Source organism: Coccinella septempunctata, chromosome 7, assembly GCF_907165205.1.
Source record: "Coccinella septempunctata chromosome 7, icCocSept1.1, whole genome shotgun sequence".
Lineage (NCBI taxonomy): Eukaryota > Metazoa > Arthropoda > Insecta > Coleoptera > Coccinellidae > Coccinella > Coccinella septempunctata.
This window is the reverse complement of record NC_058195.1, coordinates 10,078,598-10,099,490: the sequence shown is the minus strand read 5'-3', so window position 1 is coordinate 10,099,490 and position 20,893 is coordinate 10,078,598. Positions and strand designations below refer to the sequence as shown.

General features: G+C 33.1%; 4 protein-coding genes across 4 annotated transcripts in view; 2 read left to right on the top strand and 2 right to left on the bottom strand.

Moving 5' to 3' along the window:
• The first annotated feature begins 870 nt into the window (after positions 1–870).
• LOC123317896 (leucine-rich repeat transmembrane neuronal protein 2-like) lies at positions 871–2,130 on the top strand. The gene has a single exon (XM_044904508.1). The coding sequence runs from the start codon at positions 914–916 to the stop codon at positions 2,015–2,017; it is 1,104 nt and encodes a 367-aa protein (XP_044760443.1). The 5' UTR covers positions 871–913; the 3' UTR covers positions 2,018–2,130.
• A 245-nt stretch (positions 2,131–2,375) lies between these two features.
• Positions 2,376–10,335, bottom strand: LOC123316773. Its single transcript, XM_044902994.1, has 15 exons — positions 10,176–10,335; positions 9,995–10,117; positions 9,766–9,865; positions 9,517–9,715; positions 9,332–9,455; positions 8,846–8,940; positions 8,223–8,539; positions 8,069–8,091; positions 5,176–5,292; positions 4,992–5,114; positions 4,774–4,873; positions 4,525–4,723; positions 4,340–4,463; positions 3,934–4,028; positions 2,376–2,696 (listed from the first exon to the last, which is right to left on the bottom strand). Exons 1-15 carry the CDS (start codon positions 10,255–10,257, stop codon positions 2,376–2,378), a joined length of 2,142 nt encoding a protein of 713 aa, XP_044758929.1. The 5' UTR covers positions 10,258–10,335.
• Positions 5,307–20,893, top strand: part of LOC123317895 — a 102,747-nt gene continuing 87,160 nt past the window's right edge. The window contains exon 1 of the mRNA XM_044904507.1: positions 5,307–5,563. The gene's annotated coding sequence lies outside the window, so the exon portion shown is untranslated. The remainder of the gene's footprint in view (positions 5,564–20,893) is intronic.
• Positions 12,746–19,401, bottom strand: LOC123316767. Its single transcript, XM_044902984.1, has 14 exons — positions 19,311–19,401; positions 19,123–19,257; positions 18,973–19,072; positions 18,515–18,701; positions 17,494–17,620; positions 17,225–17,319; positions 16,853–17,134; positions 15,691–15,793; positions 15,512–15,634; positions 15,109–15,208; positions 14,851–15,049; positions 14,370–14,499; positions 13,850–13,944; positions 12,746–13,143 (listed from the first exon to the last, which is right to left on the bottom strand). The coding sequence occupies exons 1-14, from the start codon at positions 19,366–19,368 to the stop codon at positions 12,823–12,825; spliced, it is 2,055 nt and encodes a 684-aa protein (XP_044758919.1). The 5' UTR covers positions 19,369–19,401; the 3' UTR covers positions 12,746–12,822.

Genomic DNA, 20,893 nt, shown 5'->3' with positions numbered 1-20,893 from the left:
GGCCAGTGTATAAGAGCAGGATTTGAGCAAACAAAATTTCAACAAAATTCATATTTTCAATATCACCAGTAGTAATTGCACACTGCCGTATAACTTCTTCCATTTTTTGTCATTAGCGTCTAGCAAAACTTTGGCGAAATCTGCTTTGGTAAATACTTTTGACTTCTTAGCGCTGTATCCCCTCGATTGCCTTTTAATATACGCCATCAAATTTGTGTATTTTTTAATGTCCATATTGTTGTTTAGATGTAGTTCGGAACATTTAGTAAAGTGTCCATAATGTGGCAAGTAAGACTTTCTAAATGTCTTATCTTTCTCTCATCACCCCAAGTTATAAATTTTTCGCAAGCCAAATCGCAAACTGCCTTTGAGTTTTTCGGAATATTCAGAGCTTGAATGAATTTTGTGAAAGTAAATAAAAACTGGCTCATTTATTTACAAAATGACAAACTAACATGCAGTTAAAAATTTGATTCATGTTTCCACAATTTCTATCAATACTATTCTATTTACTATTACTTTATTCAAAATTAAAAAACAGCTTGGTTGTAATGCGTTAAGAAATGAATAGTTTCGTGTAGCTTGTCAGCTCTTGCGGAACTCTCATTCTTCAGATAACAGCGAAATAAAAAAAAAACGATTATGACAGGATCAAACTAATAAGGTCTCTTTTCAAATGCTCATCATGTTCTAGATTTATGTATATTTTCTAGGATTCCCCATGAATATTCAAACATCCTTGCGTTTATTTTCACTCTGAATTCAAATGATCCGTTCACAGATTCAAATATTGGGAACTCGACTCCATATCTACGATGCGCTGCTAATATTTGACCCGAAAGATGACCCACTTTTTGATAGCCGATAACTTCTGAACGTTTTGCAGTAGTTCATCGTAGTTTCAACCCAAACCATGAAGTGCTTGTGTTTCTTGTTATTTCTGGTTATAGAAGTGCTCGGTGATCAGGAAACGTTTCTAGTTAAGAATGCGAGAATTAGGTACACCACCACCGACAGCACTTACCAAGTTAAAAGAGTGGAAAACTTGAGGTACTTCGATGATAATGTCGTTAATGGAACACACCTGAAAATACTTCGTACTTCAGCACCTTTAGTGCCTACAATTTACGAAGGCTCATTTAGGAATATGAAGAATCTCAGGATGTTACAATTACCAGCACTCGGTATAACAACCATTGAACCTTACGCTTTCAAAAATCTATCGAATTTGGATAGGATACAACTTCAAGATAACAACATAACGGAAATTGTCAATAACGTATTCAACTTCCTACCCATCTCGCAGCTCTTCCTGCATAGGAACAACATCAAGTATATACAGACTGGAGCGTTTGACAGCATGCCAAATCTTCACACTATCAAACTGAACAAAAATGAGCTGAAGGAATGGGATGCCAACTGGTTTTCAAACACCCCCAAGCTCACTGACATCTTCATCAGAAGAAACCACATACCTTATCTGCAAGAAAACGCCTTCAAAAACATAAGAAAACTGCAAGTGGGCCATGATGATGATGAGAATTCCACCAGTATCTACCTCAGCAAAAACAAAATTTCTACAATACACCCATCTGCCCTATCTGGTCTTGTGCGATTGAATAACTTCTATTTGGACAGGAATAAGTTGACTGAACTTCCTGATACACTCTTCTTCAAGATAGAGTCGATAGTGAGTCTGAACCTAAAGAAGAACAAGATAAAGAATCTATCGCCACACATGTTCTCAACAACGAACTCCCTGAAAATTCTGGACCTCACGATGAATGCCTTGAATTGCATTCCTGTAGAGATCGCAACCAAAGCAAAACAGGTCATCTTGAAAGACAACAAGATCGACTGTAATTGCACAGCTATTTTGAAAGAAGCTGTAGCGAAAACAGGCAAAGAAAACGTGTTGAAAATCGACAATTGCAGAAGAGATGAAATGGAAGAGGATGACGAGTATGTAGATGAGGAGGATGAGGATGATGAATTTGATGAAGACGAAGAAGAATGAAGGGAACTGAGAGTGAAGTGTGTTTCAGTGGAGTGAACGACAATTCATGTAGGTAAAGACTAGTCATATAAAAACTAAGGATATCATATTTTGTGAATATATTTTTTGTCCATTGAATTTGTTTCATTATCGTCGAACACAAACTTCCAGGATTTACGAGTAGGTAGGTACTTACAAAATGATTTCGACTCATTTTAACAATATTCCCAATCGGTAGACATGAAAAAAATTTGCTAACAAACACAACTTGTAGAATCTTTGCCAAAATAATAACATCTACACTCACTAATATGAACATTTATTCATTTTATTATCGAATAGGTACACTCATTTATAGTTTCGGAAAATAAAATCGGGATCACAAATCCATAGCAATTTTCCAGCATTCTGGAATTTCAAAATCTGGCATTTCTTTGACGTGCTCCAAGAACCATTTGTTTATCTCTTCATTCATCTCTTGGGTAAAAATTTCACGCCAACCTCCGGTCTTTCCCTTTCTTATGAATGAAAAATCATCATTTTTCACGTAAAGACCTGCGTCTACCAAGTGATCGTTGTTCAGAGATTTATTCTCCCTGAATTTTTTTATATCTACATGATCCAGCAAGTTTTGAAGTTGCTCGGGTGTCAATTTCTTTCCCAGAAAATCTGCTATCTTCTGTATAGCTGCCCGCTTATCCTAAAATGAACAAAGAATTCATTTCATTAATTTCCCTGGAGATTTCTGGGGTCAAGTGACAAAAAAAGGGATGCAGAAATTCGAAATTTCATGAAACTTCACGGGATATGGTAGCAGTTCATATCGATACACACTTCGAACACAAAAATCACATATTACTTGTTGTATTGCCATACTAACGTGGTTCTACAGGACGCATTTATTGCTGACATTCAAAAGAATATATAGAGTCATTCGGGGTAACTGAGCGCAGTGTGTAAGTGTGCGCAGTGCGTATATCTCGACTATGCAATGTATGAAAGAGAGGTTCATTTGGGTGAAGCAAGGGCGCAGAATCCCCAAATTAGATTTTCATAGGAATGCGCCGTGCGACGTTTCGTTAACTTTTTATTTGCAATCAATCAAATTCATTAGTTTTCTTGTTAATTTTCAGCATCTCTGCAAATTCTGCCAGGTCCAAGTTCCGAGTCCGACAGTGTTAAACAATATTTTATTCGATCATGGACATATTTATCTAAATATATAATAAAAAATTTTAGGTTCTCTTAGCTGCTCAACCCTATAAGAACGTCAATTCAAATTTTGGCTTACTGGGGAAAGTGTGCGCGGGTAAGTGTGCGCATAGATTCATCATATGGGCATTAGTTCAATGAGGAATAAATTATGTCATTGTTGATTTTCTTGGTTAAGACTCGATCAATATTGTCCTATTTGTTCGGAAAAATATGAAGAGCCACCAACAGGGGAATGTATCAAGTGTTGTGTTCACCAGGAATTGTGGCACGAACAATAATGCAGTGCTTATAAAACAGCGCTTCTGTATTGACAATAAACAGCATTTCTTTAATATTGTAACATTTTGATGACATTATTTTGTAATTTGTTTTGATTGTGTGGATCACTAAGCACTGCGTTCACTTACCCCGTGAGGGTGCGCACACTTACCCGCAATACGGGGCATGTGAACGCACTCCGACTTTCACCATTAAATTTCTTTTTGCGGAAAGAAAACGTTTTTGTTTGTTGGCTTTTCGATGTTTTTTTATAGATTAGAAAATTCTCTATCTTATGAATATGCTTTAATTTTCCTAGCTTCAACATTTGAAACAGGGTATGGCTTGAAAGGCAAAAGTGCGCACAGTTGCCCCGAATGACTCTACCTACAGGAAGCATGTATTTGGTGAAACTCTTTCAGAGCTTAAAACTTAAATCCCTCATTATAAACTAACCCACTCACCTTGTTTACTTCTTCATAGAATAATATCAAAAGATTTGTGCTGTGCCTTCTCTTCCAAGCATCCTTCAGCAATTGCATATAATTGCCAATCAAACCTTCAAATTGATAATGATGAAAATATTTTATGCATTATAGGTAGGTATACCAAACAGTCATATTTTAGGTGTTACTAATTCCAGAAAAGCTGAACCTTATGAACTTTGAAAGTCTGTGGTGAACAGATAATTAAAATGAAAGGTGCTACAAGCCTTGGAAAATAATCAACTGATGCCAAAGGGACTAATTTGTCGAATGACACTCACTTTACACAAAAGTTCATCAATATCCCATCAGTTGTTTATATGCAAGAACCTGTATGGTCAAGGGGAACATTTTTTTCATCTCTTTCATATGAATATCTTCTCACCTAAGTCACGTTGGTAGAGTTTCCACATCTTATATATACCATGTTTCATTTTGCTCTCGTTATTCCAAGGATAAAAAAACTGTGAAACCAGAACATCTTTAATATTCCTTGCAATGAAGACTACCTGTAAGGAACAGCAATTTTCTGTATATAGAGTGGTATTTTCTATACCAGACTATTCTCACCTTACATCCAACTTCAAGAAGTTGAGGATGTACAAATGAAAACCCAAGGTGGCTTTTAATAAATCTTCTCTCATTCATTCTCTCCAATTTCCGGTAACGTGGCAGACAAGCCTTTTCTTCTGGTGTTTCAGGTTCTCTGTTTTTCTTGCACAATTCGTCGTACATTTTTTCTAGGTGTTCAGGGCGCATGAGAACATCTCTGAAAATACATAGGGTCAAGGAGTTTCCTTAACTTTCAATTATACTTACTCCAAATAAGGAAATCTTTCATCCATTATTATTGAACGTGCTTTTTCATAATCGAAATCTGTTCCAAGAAGATACAAGATTTCTTGGGTGAGCGTAGTACCTAAAATTGAAACTATAAATATCTATATCGATGAATTAACTTAGTTTATAATGTATTGAAAATTATGTTCCAAATAATATTTGAAATTCAGTTATCAGCACCTAATATATTGTGTTACCTGATCTAGGGTATCCAACGAGCCAAATATCATCTGATCTTGGCTTGAAATTATACAAATCCGATCCATATTTCACAATACGCCTAGTGGTAGTGTACCTAGTTGGAACAATCCGTACCAAATCTACAAAAAATATTATTTCACTCTCCATTCACTCAACCACTAGTGCAGTTGATATTTTTACCGGCATCTCCATGAATTTTACACATTTCTCTTTCTTCCTCGGTTAATTCTTGGAAAGTGTAGGGGTAAGGTATTTTTTCCATGGCGACGTTGATATCGATTACAATAATATGTTTTTCTCACCACATGAGCCAGGACACAGAAACTCTAAACTGTTAGTAGATCATTTCCATTATGGATACAATAATGCACACATAAATATGTACACAATGTGACAAACACTATTTCTGAATTATCTTTATTTATTTTCTGATTGTGAGAATATTTTCATACCATTGTATAAATAATAAAGTAAGAACCATGCAAATAAGACTGTTCTTCATCGAGTGGAAATTGAAAATAACAAGTATGGGACGATGGGGAAATTACGGACGCTGAAGGAAAATGAGGTATAACACTTGTAGATAATATCTTATCAGTCTGATTTTATTACTTTATTATTCTTTGGTTAATCAACTATGGAATCATCATTTATAATTTCCCGGGATTAATGAACAAAATTGTTTTTTTGAAGAATTACAAAACCCTTTCTCGGACGTGGGTTGGGTTAGTTGCAAATAACATTTACTCAATGGAGGTAAATATTAATTGCAGGAAGAGCAGATAAAACCTTTTTCGGACGATGTTCCACCTGAACAGTTCTCGTTTACAAACATTCTTAGTCTAAGCAACAATAGTTAGCAGAAAAGGCAGAATTAATCAATTTTTTTCTGTTGTAAAATTATTTTTGTGCGTCTTTCATATACATTTTCGAAACATCTGTAAACAAACAATAATTATTATTATTTTTCATTCACCATATCTGGGATCATTGCCTTGTTCGCAATCACCCCAAATGGCATTTCAAAAATAATGAAACAAAAATTTGAGACTAGTACAATATTTTGTTGAATGCTATTTGAGTATCACCTCTATTGACACAAAACAATCGATAAAAATTATTTACTATACTTCATTCAAATATATTTTAGCAGTCGGTTGGCCATGAAATAATTTTCTCAAGTTTTTGTAACTAGAACGAAGTTAGGTTGGCACTCATGAAATGTCGTTAATGTCATAACGCCGTTGCCACAACTAATATCAATTTTTATTACGAAAATTCGAAAATGCCGAAAGTGATTGAAAAAAGAGACAGGGTTTCAGGAAGTGCTATTTAGAATTCAGGTCCGCTCATTCAAATAGTTATACCCTGATATTCTAAAATCCACAATACGTCAGACGGTAGCGAACATATTCAATGTAAGAGAATAGAGAATTTATATAATGTTTCATCTGAAACTAAACGACTTATATTTCAGCTGAATATTTCCACAATCAGAAAGATTGTGGATGAAAAGGACGACAAAGAATTTTCCTCTATTGGGATACCCAAAAAAGTGGTGGCATTTAAGAATTTTATGTTTGAGTGAATTAATGCGAAAAGTTTACTACAGGATTTTCGATAAATGTCATCGGAGAATGAGTTCCCTAAAATGGATTTTTCTGTTTTTCATTTGACTTGTCCTATACAATGTAAATGTCTTAAGGTACTAATAAATACCTAATTATTATAATTACATCAATGTATTAAGATGAATGGCCACAAATACGCGCAAGTTGCCCTGTTACTGTTTATTCATGTGAAATTTTTGTTCAACGGTGAAGTTGCATCTTAACTTGAAACTTCCTTCAACTCCTTTTACTTATGTTGATGCAAGATGATTTTTATTGAAAAATTTAACATTCTTGTAATTATCACTGCATCATATGCATTTCATCTTCGGGTTAATATTTTTGAAATCTACAAATGATGTAAGCCAAAGAAGATAACGAACATTAACTCTCCTCAAGCTAGTGCATATTATGATATTATACTGATCTCTTGTATTTTCCATGCAAATAACTGGATTTGGTATGCCTTCAATCAGTTTGTATAAACTTCAATTATGTTCGTCACATATTTTCCGAAGAGATTCGACATTGTGATAAAATACGTAATAATAGAAACTTTTACGTAGAACGGGCAACATAGCGTTGATTTAAAACCCAAAAATGTTTTGACAAGCTTCATAACCCCACATTTTCGTACTATACAGAGTGAAATGTGTCAAATTTCCATGGCCAGCCGACTGCTAAAATAAAGTTGAATGAAGTATATTCGACATCACTCTTTCGATATACACCACAAGCAAAATAAAAAAGCCTCAAAATTAGATCACAAGTTACACAAATTTATGAAATGACTTTTTCTTGAAAACTAAGAACGATCACCGGTGGTAACTGTTTTCTTCGCAATAAAGATGTTTGAAACTATATGATATCTGATATTTAAGCGCATATGGGGAATAATCTAGTAGATATCCCCTATTTCTGCAAAAAACAATGGAAAATAATCAGAGAACCAAAGAGGAAAACATACATACTTACAAATTCAAACTAATAGGTATAAGATTGCAGTCGAGAAATATCTTTTACAGAAAACTCATATCTCGGTTCAAAGCTCTTTATTCAAACAAGAATGATCACCTTGTTCTAATTTATCAGTGTGGTTTGATTGATAATGATTCATTCCAAAATCTATTCGAGAAATCCTTCTTCATATTTTCTCATACTAGAAAACTAAAGAAAACAATCGAATTTAAGTAAGGGTGTGATTAAATAGTCTTCCACAATGTTTGATCCTGAGTAGAAGTTTTCTAATACATTTTTTTTGTAAAAGAGTTTATTCCTCTTTCATATTATAGCATCGAATGCATCTATATCTTTTTTCAATGAGGTTAAGTTAGTTTAGACCAGGCATTCTTGTATATGTAAAGGTACTGCAAATGCTGTTAATAAACTATTTTGTTGAAAAACAAATTTTATCTTCACCAAATAAAATATCGTTTAATAATTTATTAGAATAACTGATTGACTCTCTGTCAGAATGGTAGCTTCACTAAAACGAGAAATATTTACACACGCTAAAGGATAAATAGAAACTTTACATATATTATGTCAGCTTTATTTCAGAAATTTATACTCATTTACAGTTTTGTAGGAACATACAGGACATGGCTTCAGAATCACAAGTCCATCGCTGTTTTCCAGCATTCGGGTATTTCGAAACCTGGCATTTCTTTGACGTGGTCCAAAAACCATTTGTTTATCTCTTCGTTCATCTCCTCGTTGAAAATTTCACGCCAACCTCCGGTCTTTCCCTTCCTTATGAATGAAGAATTATCATTCTTCACGTAAAGACCGGCGTCTACCAAGTGATCGTTGTTCAGAGATTTATTCTCTTTGAATTTTTTTATGTCGACATGATCCAGCAAGGTTCGAAGTTCCTCATCTGTCAGGTTCTTTCCCAGAAAATCTGCTATTTTTTTAATAGCTGCCCGTTTATCCTAGAATAAACAAAATTTAATGATTCATTTGGCTGATAAGGTTTTTTGGGTTCACGATGATTTCATAGGTAAGAATAAAAAGACAACGAGGATGACAGAGAAATTCAAAATTTGGTTAAAGTCATGCAAATTTGAGGGGATATGGTAGCATTTCTTATTGATGAAAAGCTCAATAAATAGGTATGATTGAGTAGAAAAGGAGAATCAAATGTTGGCACTGTTGTACTAACGACGTTCAAGAGGCAAGTATGCTTACGTTGAAACTTCTTAAGACCTGGAAGCTCTTAAATCTATTCAATTACTCACCTTGTTAACTTCTTCATAAAATAATATCAGAAGATTTTTGCTGTGCCTGTTCTTCCAAGCGTCTTTCAGCAATTGCATATAGTTTCCATTCAAACCTTTAAATTAATCAAAAATTGAATAATTTTATTTCTGCTAGAACTGATATCATGAAAATTCCGAAAATTTGCAATTCAAATTGGAGAACCACATTTCCGTAGAATTGTCGCTCCAATAATGCCAGCTATAGTCATGAACAAGCGTAGGAAATTGCAGAAAAGTTGAAAACATCTAAACACAACTATAGACCGGTTTCGGGATAATTGTCAACTCATCAGTACACTGTAGTGTTCGATATGTCAACCGAACGAAGGCCCTAAGCGCCACCTGTCCCGCAAAGACTGAACCGAACCTCACTTACTCTGCAGAATCCTACACACATATGATATTTCCGAGCTTTTGTACAAAGTTGCATCAATTTTTTTCATTTATGAATAACTGTCATCTCACCTAGATCATGTTGATACACTTGCCACATCTTATATATACCGTATTTCATTTTGGTTTCGTAATTCAAAGGGTAGAAAAACTGTGAAACCAGAACATCTTTTATATTCCTCGCGATAAAGACCACCTGTAATGGATATCGATTTCCTGTTTAGTATGCAATATTTTCTGTAACACCTTGTTCTCACCTTACATCCAACTTCAAGAAGTTGAGGATGTACATAACGAAACCCGAGGTGACTCTTGATGAACCTTTTTTCGTTCATTCTTTCTAATTTCTTGTATCGTGGCAGACAAGCCTTTTCTTCTGGTGTTTCAGGCTCTCTGTTTTTCTTGCAAAATTCCTCGTACATTTTTTCTATGTTGTCAGGACGCAAGAGAACATCTCTGAAAATTCGGAAGGTCAGAAAGTTTACCAAACTACCAATCATACCTACTCCAAAAAAGGAAATCTTTCATCCATTATTATGGCACGTGCTTTTTTATAATCTAAATCATTCCCAAGGAGATACAAGATTTCTTGGGTCAGTGTAGTACCTAAAATTGACAAAATTTAACTTCGGCTGCAGGTACCAATCAATTTGAACCTCTGTTCAAAACGCAACTACGAAAATTCAAGGAGAATTCGAAATTCAACAATCAAATCTGACGGTATTGAATTCTTACCTGATCTTGGATATCCAATTAGCCAAATATCTTCTGTTCGTGGCTTGAAATTATATAACTCCGATCCATATTTGACAATACGTCTAGTGGTAGTGTATCTAGTTGGCAAAATTCGAAGGAAATCTGAAAAAGCATTATTTCCCTCGGTTTTCAAACAGTGGAGAATATTCGAGGTTCTTACCGAAATTTCCATGAATTTTACAACGTTCTTGTTCTTCCTCTGTTAATTCTTGAAAGGTATAGGGATACGGTAGTTTTTCCATGGCGATGTTTACTGAGTCAATGAGATGTTTTTCCTACCAAATAAGGAAGAACTCTAACAGTCGAAAAATATATAATTTCAATTATGAGTGCAATAATTCTCACACAAATATGTACACAATGCGACAAGAAAAAGTTTCTGATTTATCTCTATTTACTTTCTGATCGTGAGAATATTCCAATAGCGTTGTATAATATAATTAGGGCCTTGCAAATAAATCTTCTTTTTTCTGGGAATTCTGAAATCTCCGAGTTCATATTGAAAATCTTTCTACAAAGGAATTGAGGAGAATAATGGAAAAATTCTGTATCAGCGTGGCTAAATTTAGAATGATTCCCAAATAGTTTCAAGACATAAGATTCCATAATATTGTGTAAGTGAATAATAATTCAAATATCCCCAAAACATTCTTCCCTATGAGGAAAAGTTATAAATAAAGGCCACGATAAGTTCGATGTTCTCCAAAAATAAACGCAATTATTGTATCCTTATATTTATTAATTAGGAAAATGTATTTTTCCATTCCTTCCTTCACACATCATTTCGATTATTTAATAAATGTAACCGTTTATTTTAAACCTTAATTAATCTTTGTATACACCCATTTGTATTACGAATTTCTTGGAGTCGATTATTATGCTACATTTCTGAAATTTTGGTTTATATTGGGTCTGAATATTAATGTATCATTTTCATCTGTCATCTTTGTGATTCGATTATATTCATAAGTTAATTATTAAAATTTTATGTGTATCAAATTTTTTAGTGGAAAAATTAAGATACTCTTGAGGGGTAGTATAAGTTCAACTTAAAATTCAATCAATGGAATGAAGTGTTTTCTAGCAAATCGAATAACGAATCAAAGTAGAAATATAAATTATAAATGAAATTCTCACATAGATTTCAGGAAATGAAAGTGATAATGATGAATATCTACAAAATAATTCTTACCATTCAGTACCAACAGTAGAGCAATGCTTTCAGTTTCTTATCTAGGCAATTAAAAATGAATTGTTATTATTCGCTTAAAGATTCATGAAAAACATATCGGGGGTTCCCACATTGTTCTTCGTAAATGAATTTCACTGAAAAAGAGAAATTTCCTTTTTGAAAAGCCTGAAATATCAGGATCTCTTCCTTGATATCCAGAGTAGAGCTAAGTTATACGTAGGGTAAGATCTAAATTTTGATTATAATTAATTCACAGATTCTCCCTCATTCAGTCCAAATTTTCTTGGTGGAACTGAATTTTTCAATCAAACCTTTTTTCAGTAACAAAAGCAGGTGTGAAAGTTCATTCAAGTCAACTCAAGAATCAGAATATTTATTGTAAAATTTTTTTGTATATGTTGATGTCTGTCTTTACTGTGAACCAAAAAATTAGCTCATTCGTCTACTAAAGTGTACTACACTACACTACCACCACCAAAATATCACTTTTTTTTCATTAACACTCCTAAGTTTCAGCCAATGAAGTTTTGAGCTACAAATTAGCATGTTGCGAGAAGTAAAGGTATTGTTTATTGTAAATTGTACCACTATACAATTTTTGACCAATCGAACATACATGGAGTGTCAGTAAATAGAATTATTATATTACAAATCGAAAATATAATACATTAATCACTAAAATATTAACCTATAAAAGGCACACATGAAGGTATATGACAAGAAAACAAAAAAGAAAAACTTCCCAACAATGTTAACAAACGTATATGCATATCAGTCTATTGGGTCTGCGAAGTAATCTTCCAATTTGTAGTAGGCTTTTTCCAACCAGTTTTTCTTTGAGTACTGTCCGAATCTTCCTTTAGTTTGTACTTTCCTGGTAATATATTGTATGTTGTTGAGTTGATGTCAGTGTGTGGAAGGGAATGACATATTCGGTTGCATTTCTTGTAGCATAGTTGAGGTTGAAGTTATTCTTCTGTAATTCGTCTTTGTGGTCATAGATGTAAGTGACACAGGCAAGTATGAACAGAGAAGTCAAAGTGAGAATATTCTCCTGCCTGAACAATGGCTTACAGCTAGTTGTTCGATCAGCATTGCACATAATCCGAACAGCCATTTTCTGTTTCAGGAATATGTTATTCATATTGTTCTGTTTAATTTAGTGTTGGTATTAAAAACATTTCTTGAAAATAAGTGAGCGTATGACTAAATCTTTCGTTTAGAACGTTAAAAGACTATTAATATATCCAAAATTTTAACTGAATGTCTCAACCTTTTTTTTATCGACGAACACGTAAGAAGTTTATCATTTTCAACACCCCATAACCCAAAAAGTGCTCACATTTGACCTTAGTATTTCTTCTTCTTCTTGCTGCATTTTTGGGATATTTGAATTGTGAACAGAAAATAGTTGTACATCAAGTTTTTATTAGGCTGTTCGAAAATACGATACTGATTTTTTGGGGGTGTGTCTCCTCAGAAAGAAAAGTTCAAACTAACCTTTTATTGTTGAGATACAGGGTTTGAAATTGTTGATGAACTGAGTATATGAAATTTATTCATAATATAATGTTGGTTACACAATTTGTAATATGACATATCGATACAGCTCTCTTCATAGGTCCATGGCTTCCTTCCAGCATTGTGGGATCTCGAATCCAGGTATTGCCTTCAAATTCTTCATGATCCACTCATCGAATTCCTCGTTCATTTCCTTGCTGAATTTCGACCTCCAACCACCGCTACCTCCCTTTCTTATGAATGAGAAATTCTCGTTTTTCACGAACAATCCTGCTTTCACGAGGTGATCGTTGTTTACGGATTTGTTTTTCTTGAAATTTTCCAGACTGACGTGATCGACCAACTTATCCAATTCATCTTCCGTAAGCTCCTTACCCAAAAATTCCGCTATTTTCTTTATGGAAGCTTTCTTATCCTGAAAATAGGGTTGTCAGTTTCAGTGTTCTGAGTATTTCTCATAGAGTTGCTTTTTTGACTTGAAATCTGAGATGTTTTAAGTAGGGTAGCTCAATAGAGCGATTATAAAGAATGTGTGAATCTTTTTATTGTTGCTACCTGTTCTTTTAGTCCTACTACTCATTTAAAATGGTGGAAAAGTTGGTTTCTAGATATGAAGTTATCTCTGAAAGAGTGCAGTTTGACTGATTTGAAGGCAAAAAAGCAAATTTCCAATATAGCCCAGGCAAATCAAGGTTTTGGTTTGTAAAAATTTTTAACAAGCTGAAAATGGTTTCAAACGACGGAGGGCACCTAAAATAACAGTAAAGTGAAGTTTGCAATAATTTTCTGCCGAGGCTTAATTTTTGAGGACCAAGATAATTCCAAATTGTTAGCCTCTTTCTGTTTTTTGGCCCAGAAGAGAGCAACTGACAAAAATTTATCAGATTTTCCATATTTAAGATGTTCTTCGTCTTTTGAAACATTGTTAGCAGGAAGAACGTCTCTTTTTCAACCTAATTTGCCTATAGGCTACTATAAATATCTGAAAACTCAAGTACCACCCCTCGAATGACTAATTCTTAGAAGTTTAATACGTTCGAATATATTGGCGAATCAAGTCACGAAAAACGTATGTTTATAATTTGCATCTCGAAATAAACATTGAAAGGAACATTACTTACAGCGATGACTTCTTCGTAGAACAAAAATAGCATGTTTTTATTGTTTCTTTTTTCCCAAGCTTCTCTTAGACCTTCAAAGTAGTTTCCCCATAAACCTGTGAAAATTTTCTCATCTTTATAAATGAAGGTAGCCATTTTTTGGTAGCTTATCTCAGATATTTTATTCTGATTGAATATGAACAGTTATCCCGTCTATTATTTTCCAACTGTTTTGGTTTTTAGAGGGTATACCTACATTGCAACTGCGTGTTAAGGATGCTAGGAGTGGATAATTAATTGTTTCAACTTCCTGTCAAGTTGTGAATTGATATTCGTTCAATGTTTTCATTCGAATAGCGGTTTATCCTAATGAAATTCCCAAAATAACTGTTCGAAAATCAAAATCTTTTTAATCAGAGAATTAAGCATACCATGCTTGGACTGATCAGCTGTTCAATAAATATTCGTTATGTTATGATCGTTTTCAATATTCATCTCTATTTCTTATTGTTAAATTAGTGTTGTGTATGTTTTCACTTACTTAAATCCTTTTTGTACACTCGCAGCATCTCGAGTAAATGTTCATTCTTCCTTTTTTCGAATTCATTCTTCAAGGGAAAGAAATAGTTCGAGAGGAAGCAGTCTTTTATGTTACGAACAATATAGACAACCTGCAAATTCAATATTACAAGATTTTTAATTCAATGGAAGGGACGATAACATAAATAATTGAGACTTAGTTCATTTCATAGGTTCTCATTAAGCAGTCAAAAACTTTCTCGATATGAAAAAATTCACACATTATTCATTATATGCCTAAATTAATTACCAATTTTCGAAATGAATGAAATACAAATCCATATTCAGTATATTCAAACGAAAATATGAACAACCGTTGAGAATTACGTTCATTTAAGCAGAAAGTGGTATTTATCAAGAAAGGACCACTGAACGATGTCTCAGATCAGTGTTTCATATGATACCACCATCCGCAATAAATTCGAGCTCATTGCGCTACCAACCTTACAGCCTACGTTCAAGAGATCAGGATGCAGGAAAGCGAAGTTCAAATGGCTCTTTATGAATCTTTTTTCAGTCCATTTCTGCAGTCGTTTATGGGGCGGTATTGCTTCCAACTCTTCTTGGGTTATTGGTTCCCGGTTCTCTTTCACCATACGATCGTATATTCCTTCCCAATCATCTAGCCTCAACATGGCACTCCTGAAAACAGTGACAAAATCTAGAGTTATACACGAAACCAATTTTTGAGAAATACTGACTCTAAGTAAGGGAATCTGAAGTCCATTATATTTGCTGCTGCTTTCTGGTAGTCTAGATCAGTTCCGAGTAGATATACAATTTCTTGCATCATAGTAGTACCTCAAACATAATAGAAAACTAACTAATTTCCTAAAGAAACATCCAAACGTTTTCATTTTCTTTATGACAAAAGTTAAGAAGAGGTGATATCGTTTATTCAAATCTGTGCTATATTGATGAGATTGGTAGTTATGTTTTTTGACGCAAAAATCTTCATAACCTAAAACATTCCAGAAATTTCCACAGTTGATTCTCCATTTGAATGCTGACCCCTTTACTGCGTTTCACATTCTGGTCTCGTGTATCATACATTATACTTACTTTCAGCATTCGTAATTTTGTGAAATTTATTGAGATACTTACCCGACCTAGGGTATCCAAGCAACCAAATATCATCGGGTCTTGGTTTGAAATTATAAAGTTCTGCTCCATACTTTTTAATCGGCGTCACAGCAGTGTATCTGGTGCCAGAAACTCTCAATATCTCTAAAAATGCATCAAGCTCTATTATTCACAAAATTCTAGTCCCTATCTTGAAATACCTCGTTCCAAATATTTCTCTGCTAGTTCCTTCTCTTCCCCTTTGAGCTCTTCGAAAGTGAAAGGATATTTCAAATTGTCAGTCATTTCGCCAACTTTTCCAAGTAATCAGACTGCTACCGACGAAAACTCTAAAAAAAAAGGAAAACGCAATTCAACCTACAAATTTATCTAGCACTTATCGCGACAATCAACTTCTCCCACTCCAATTGTGATTTAAATTTGAATTCAATAAAATATGTAAATATGTTTAGTGACAATGCGAAAGTTTTCTTTCAGTGAAATTAAAATCACGATTATTCAACCCACAAGTACCGTTGTTTTTTATCAATATTGATATGTTGTTAGGGAACGTTATCTTTTTATCTTCGAAATGATTCTACTTTGTATCGTATTATTATTTAAAGTCCAATTTATCAGCGAATAGATGGAAAAAACTGAAGGCTAATAAAATGTTGCATGCAAAGCCTATTGAAAAATATATAGATATTTTTTGATCAATTTCCAATTTCACACTTAATTGATCTCGCTTATCTCTTTTCATTCGTGTCCAAAAAATTTTTCTTCGGTTCTTGTGTTTGGAATATTACTTATTTTCATCAACAAAGAATTCAGTGAAAACCTTATTTATAGAGTGCATGTCGTGAAACATTTAATTTTTCATACTTACAATTCGTCAAATTTGACGTAATATACACTTTACATTGATTATTTATTGAATAATTTACTAGAGCTATTGAGGAAAACGTTCATGTGTTTCTTCAATGAGGATATAGATAGATAGAACTATGAAGAATAAACTTTATTAAATTAAGTCTTCGATGAAACGTTGAATTCTTATTTACTCACTAGTACCTAGGTCCTTACTGCAATTTGATAACTTTTGAACTAGTATCATGAAAATGATTAATCAGGCTGCCTTTACTCTTCAGAGTTCCGATTTGTTGGGTTAAATTATATCGTATTCAAACGTCAAAATGAAATAAAAATCTGTATTGCGTTCACTGTTCTGTCTTTATTCATTTCATGAAGAAAAAACTATTTGGTGAGCTATCTAAAATATAACATAACATCTGCTCAATTTTTGACACACTGCTTCGATATCAAGAATATAATAGAGATTCAAAAGTTTATTTGAAAAAAAAGACATAGATCATAGATCTATTTCTTCTGCTGGGGATATTTGATGCCGATCTTTTCGGTGTGCATCTGAATCCAAGCGTCAGCCTCCTTATTCATCTGCTCAGTAAAATGGTCTCTCCATCCATCAACCTTTCCTCTTCTTACGAAGTCAGTTAAAGGTTCATTATTATCAGTCTTCATGAATGTTTTGGTCACTTTTCGAAAATTGTCCAAATCCATGTACTCTTTAAATTTCTCCAATTCCTCTTCAGATATAGTTATTTCTAATAATTCGGACAATTTCTTGATATAAGCTTCTATATTCTGAAAAAAAGTATCCCTATATTAAAAGAATTAATTTCAGAAAAGCAACGATATATTTTCGTATTGAAACTACCATCGAAATATCTCTACCGTTTTAAAATCTTCATAAAAAACGAATTCGAAATTTTTAGACCCAATCAGCTTGAATCCTTGTTCTACGTGCTCAAAATATGGTCCAAATGTACCTAGAAAACGGAAAATCAGAAAAATTACTTTATCAGTATGAAAATATAATTGATAATATTAATTGTGGTTCAAACTCAGACTTTTTTCCTACATGATTTTTGGAAATTATTCATGTATTCCAATTTTTTTGAACCTAGTGAATGATTAAGGCAAAATTACATAGTTTCACTCACAGTAACCATCCTTGAAGTATCTCCAGTACTTTTCGAATCCTCCACGGAACTTCATCATGTTGTTATTCGACTGCAGGAAATAATATGAGACGCAAACATCTTTGGGGTATCTACACACGTAAATGACCTGAAAAATTTTATATACAGGCTGTCTGTAAACGAATGCGAAGGACTAGTAAGATGATTCCTCGATGAAAATAAGCAGGGGTATATGAAACTCTTACACAATATGAAGCACTAAGTAGATGTTACTCACACAATTTTTTTAGTCTCATAAATTTATTATTAGGGGTTGAAAATAACAACCCCCTATGATTATCCTTCAAAAATTGTTTTCGTGGGATGGATTTTCGAAAAATAAAATTCTCTTATGGTTTGCCATGCGATTCTGGAGAAAATAAAAGTCTTTTGCAACATTTCGATATAGTCGATACTTTCTATAAATAAATAAAAATTAACAAGCAGTTCTGATCACTGTTCATTCCATTTCATCTTATAAGTGTTTCATACAATATTCATTTTATTATATGGAACACTTATACGATGATACGGAATGAACAGTGATCAGAACTTTTTGTAAGTTTTTATTTATTCCCAGAAAAGTATCGATTGTATCGAAATTTTGCAAGAGACTTTTTATTTCCAGAATTGAATGGTAAACCATAGGAGAATTTTATTTTTCGAAAATCTATACCACGAAAACAATTCTTGAAGGAAAATATTAAGGAGTTGGTATTTTCAACCCCTAATAATAAAGTTATGAGATCTAAAAAAAAAATGTGTGAGTAATATCTACTTAATACTTCATTTTATGTATAGTTTTATGACTCAGTATTTTTTAGAACCCGTAAAAACAATTAAAAACTGTCAATTCCTCATCTAAAAAAATTTAGGAACTACCCCCGCTTATTTTCATCGGGGAATCATCTTCCTAAGTCCTTCGCATTTACTTACAGACACCCTGTATTCGCCTAAATTGAACTATTAATATACTGCAGTAGATGAGATTATATTAGGCTACCTTACATCCTTTTTTGAATATGTCATCAGGTAATAGTTCGAAGGGTAAATGAGTCTTTATGACTCTCCTAGTTTTGGCTTCCCTTAAGGAATTCAAAATGTTTCTCCGTCTAGCGAAGTTTGCTGCTTCTTCTGGAAACTGTTCAATCGTCTCTTTTTCCACCTTTTCGTTTATGACAATATCTAATCTGAAAATCAGAATTGAACAAAAAACTTATATCAAGCGGATTCATCAAAAAATATTGAAATGCCAAGGTTACCGAATCTTCTAGAATTTTTTTAATTAAAAAGCATAAGAGTAATTTGGCAGGAAAAAATGTCTAGGGAACTCTTAAACGAATTTTCCTGAATATTTTTCTCTAATTCATTCTCAGTTTCATAAATTGGTTGTACCTATTCCACGATTAAAACGACAGATATGGATATACACTACATAAATCGTAATAAGCGATTTCTTACTCGAAAAACTTCACACGTATTGACAATTCAACATCCCTCGCTTTATCAAAATCCAAATCGTGACTAAGTAGCCATACAATTTCCTCCGTCAGAGTTGTACCTAAAATGTTATCGAGTAAATTAAAAAAAAATCTAAATTCAACTCTTTACCTGATCGTGGAAATCCTGTGATCCATATATCGTCAGGCCTAACCTCGAAGTTTTTCAATTCTTCTGCAGTCTTTCTATATCTCCAGGGGTAGAACCATTTTCGTTCTCCGACCTGCACGAAACCATCTTTTTGAGCTAAAAATTCACGGTGTTAATGAGTTGAGACAGGTTCTAAGGTGATATCGAACCTTCATAATCCTTTTTGAGTTGCGCGTTAAGATTTTCTTCGATATCTACGATCTCCATCTGCCTTCTAGGTTCAGAGTAAAATTTACAGTTACCGACTGGTCGGAATGTTTTATCAGAAATGAAACAATAATCATACATACAGAACACTGATTAATGCAATATTGACTTTTCGTAATATCAATAGGTGCACAAAAGTATATTTGTTGAATTACTGGCACAATAAGTGCGTATACATTTTATGAAAATGCACTTACAGTTGTATCTTGTTGATATAAATTCTTTTTTTCGGTATCGCTTTTACGTTATCTTTTTTCCCATTTATCCTCAACTTTTTTGATATCTTTTGATTTGTCTTTATCGACTAGACTTGAATTGAGGAAAAGATATTTATAATTTCAGTGGTTCTATCAAAAGATAACGAAATAATTTTATCTGCTTCAGAATGCAGTTCTACAAAATTCTTCGATGTGCTCCACTTTTGTCTCTGCTTGGAGCATAATTTCAAACAAGAAAGTTTACTGCTCTTGTTCTTTTGAATTTGAGTATATACATAATTGGCCAATGTTGAAATTGAAAAAACCGATTCCGTAAAATTTAAATGAAAATGAGAACTTTTCAATCAAAAGGAAACTACCTGCATATAAATGTCTTCATGCATTTGATTTGAGTCTCACTATTCTCCATGCAATGCTGGAATTTATTTTCAAATGTATGCTTCACTCTCTTCTGCATTCCATGATCAATTCCCAAATCAATCATAAATTCTCCGATTTCTAGTTTATTTTTTATTTTTTTTTTATTTTTAGTTTATTGTGCTTCGATTTCTCAGATCATTAGCACTACGGAACAGTTACATTTCATTTACATATATGTGAAATATATATAATAGAGTATTCAACAAAAGAGAACTATTAGATAGAATAAAAGATCTAGATTGAATCGATCAAATTTGTATATTGAAGAAAAATCATAAAATGGTAGTTTTAGTTATATCTAACAAACGATTTTATCGAATGAAATATAATTTTTCATTTATTCGATTATCTTTTTTGAACACAAGATAGTGCCTACGTCTTTCAGTGTTTTCATTATGATCATTACGAGCCATAAAAATACCAAAAATTCAAAGAACCTAACTCTTGAAACTAAGTTGGACACTATCTAATGAATATTTGAACATTTTGTAATGGTCAAAATTAAAAAAAAAATTAAAAATTCGAAATTGTCACAGATTTAGCTAGTTATTCTGAAAGTAATTTTGTTTTTCCAGGGGTTGCATAGCTCATTATGAAATCTTAAAATGGTTATATCTATTTATCAGGGCCGAATCGAAAAAAATGCTTTAGGAAAAAAGTGTTTTTTTTTTCTTTTGGCAAGAATCTTCTGTTAAAATATTTGTTCGAGTAGAAGACTCATTATGTATAATTCAATTTTTCAATTCAATTTCGGTACCTACTATAAAGGTGTTTCATTGAATAATTTCTGTTCGAATTCTGTTTATTTTGAACAAGAGATATTGACATTTATATATCGATATATAACGCCAGCAAAATCAGAAAAAAATATGGCAGTGGAAAGTGTC

What these genes read in the sequence shown, in the direction of transcription:
- LOC123317896 (XM_044904508.1), top strand. Translation starts at nt 914, where the DNA reads ATGAAGTGCTTGTGTTTCTTGTTATTTCTGGTTATAGAAGTGCTCGGT.
- LOC123316773 (XM_044902994.1), bottom strand. Translation starts at nt 10,257, where the DNA reads ATGGAAAAACTACCGTATCCCTATACCTTTCAAGAATTAACAGAGGAA. An exon ending in GAAAGATTTCCTTTTTTGGA is followed by an intron (nt 9,716 to 9,765) that starts GTAGGTATGATT and finishes CCGAATTTTCAG; the next exon opens with AGATGTTCTCTTGCGTCCTG. An exon ending in TGGAAAACAGCGATGGACTT is followed by an intron (nt 8,092 to 8,222) that starts GTGATTCTGAAG and finishes TTCTCGTTTTAG; the next exon opens with TGAAGCTACCATTCTGACAG.
- LOC123316767 (XM_044902984.1), bottom strand. Translation starts at nt 19,368, where the DNA reads ATGGAGATCGTAGATATCGAAGAAAATCTTAACGCGCAACTCAAAAAG. An exon ending in GCTTGGATACCCTAGGTCGG is followed by an intron (nt 15,209 to 15,511) that starts GTAAGTATCTCA and finishes ATTATGTTTGAG; the next exon opens with GTACTACTATGATGCAAGAA. An exon ending in TCTTGAACGTAGGCTGTAAG is followed by an intron (nt 14,500 to 14,850) that starts GTTGGTAGCGCA and finishes TTGAATTTGCAG; the next exon opens with GTTGTCTATATTGTTCGTAA.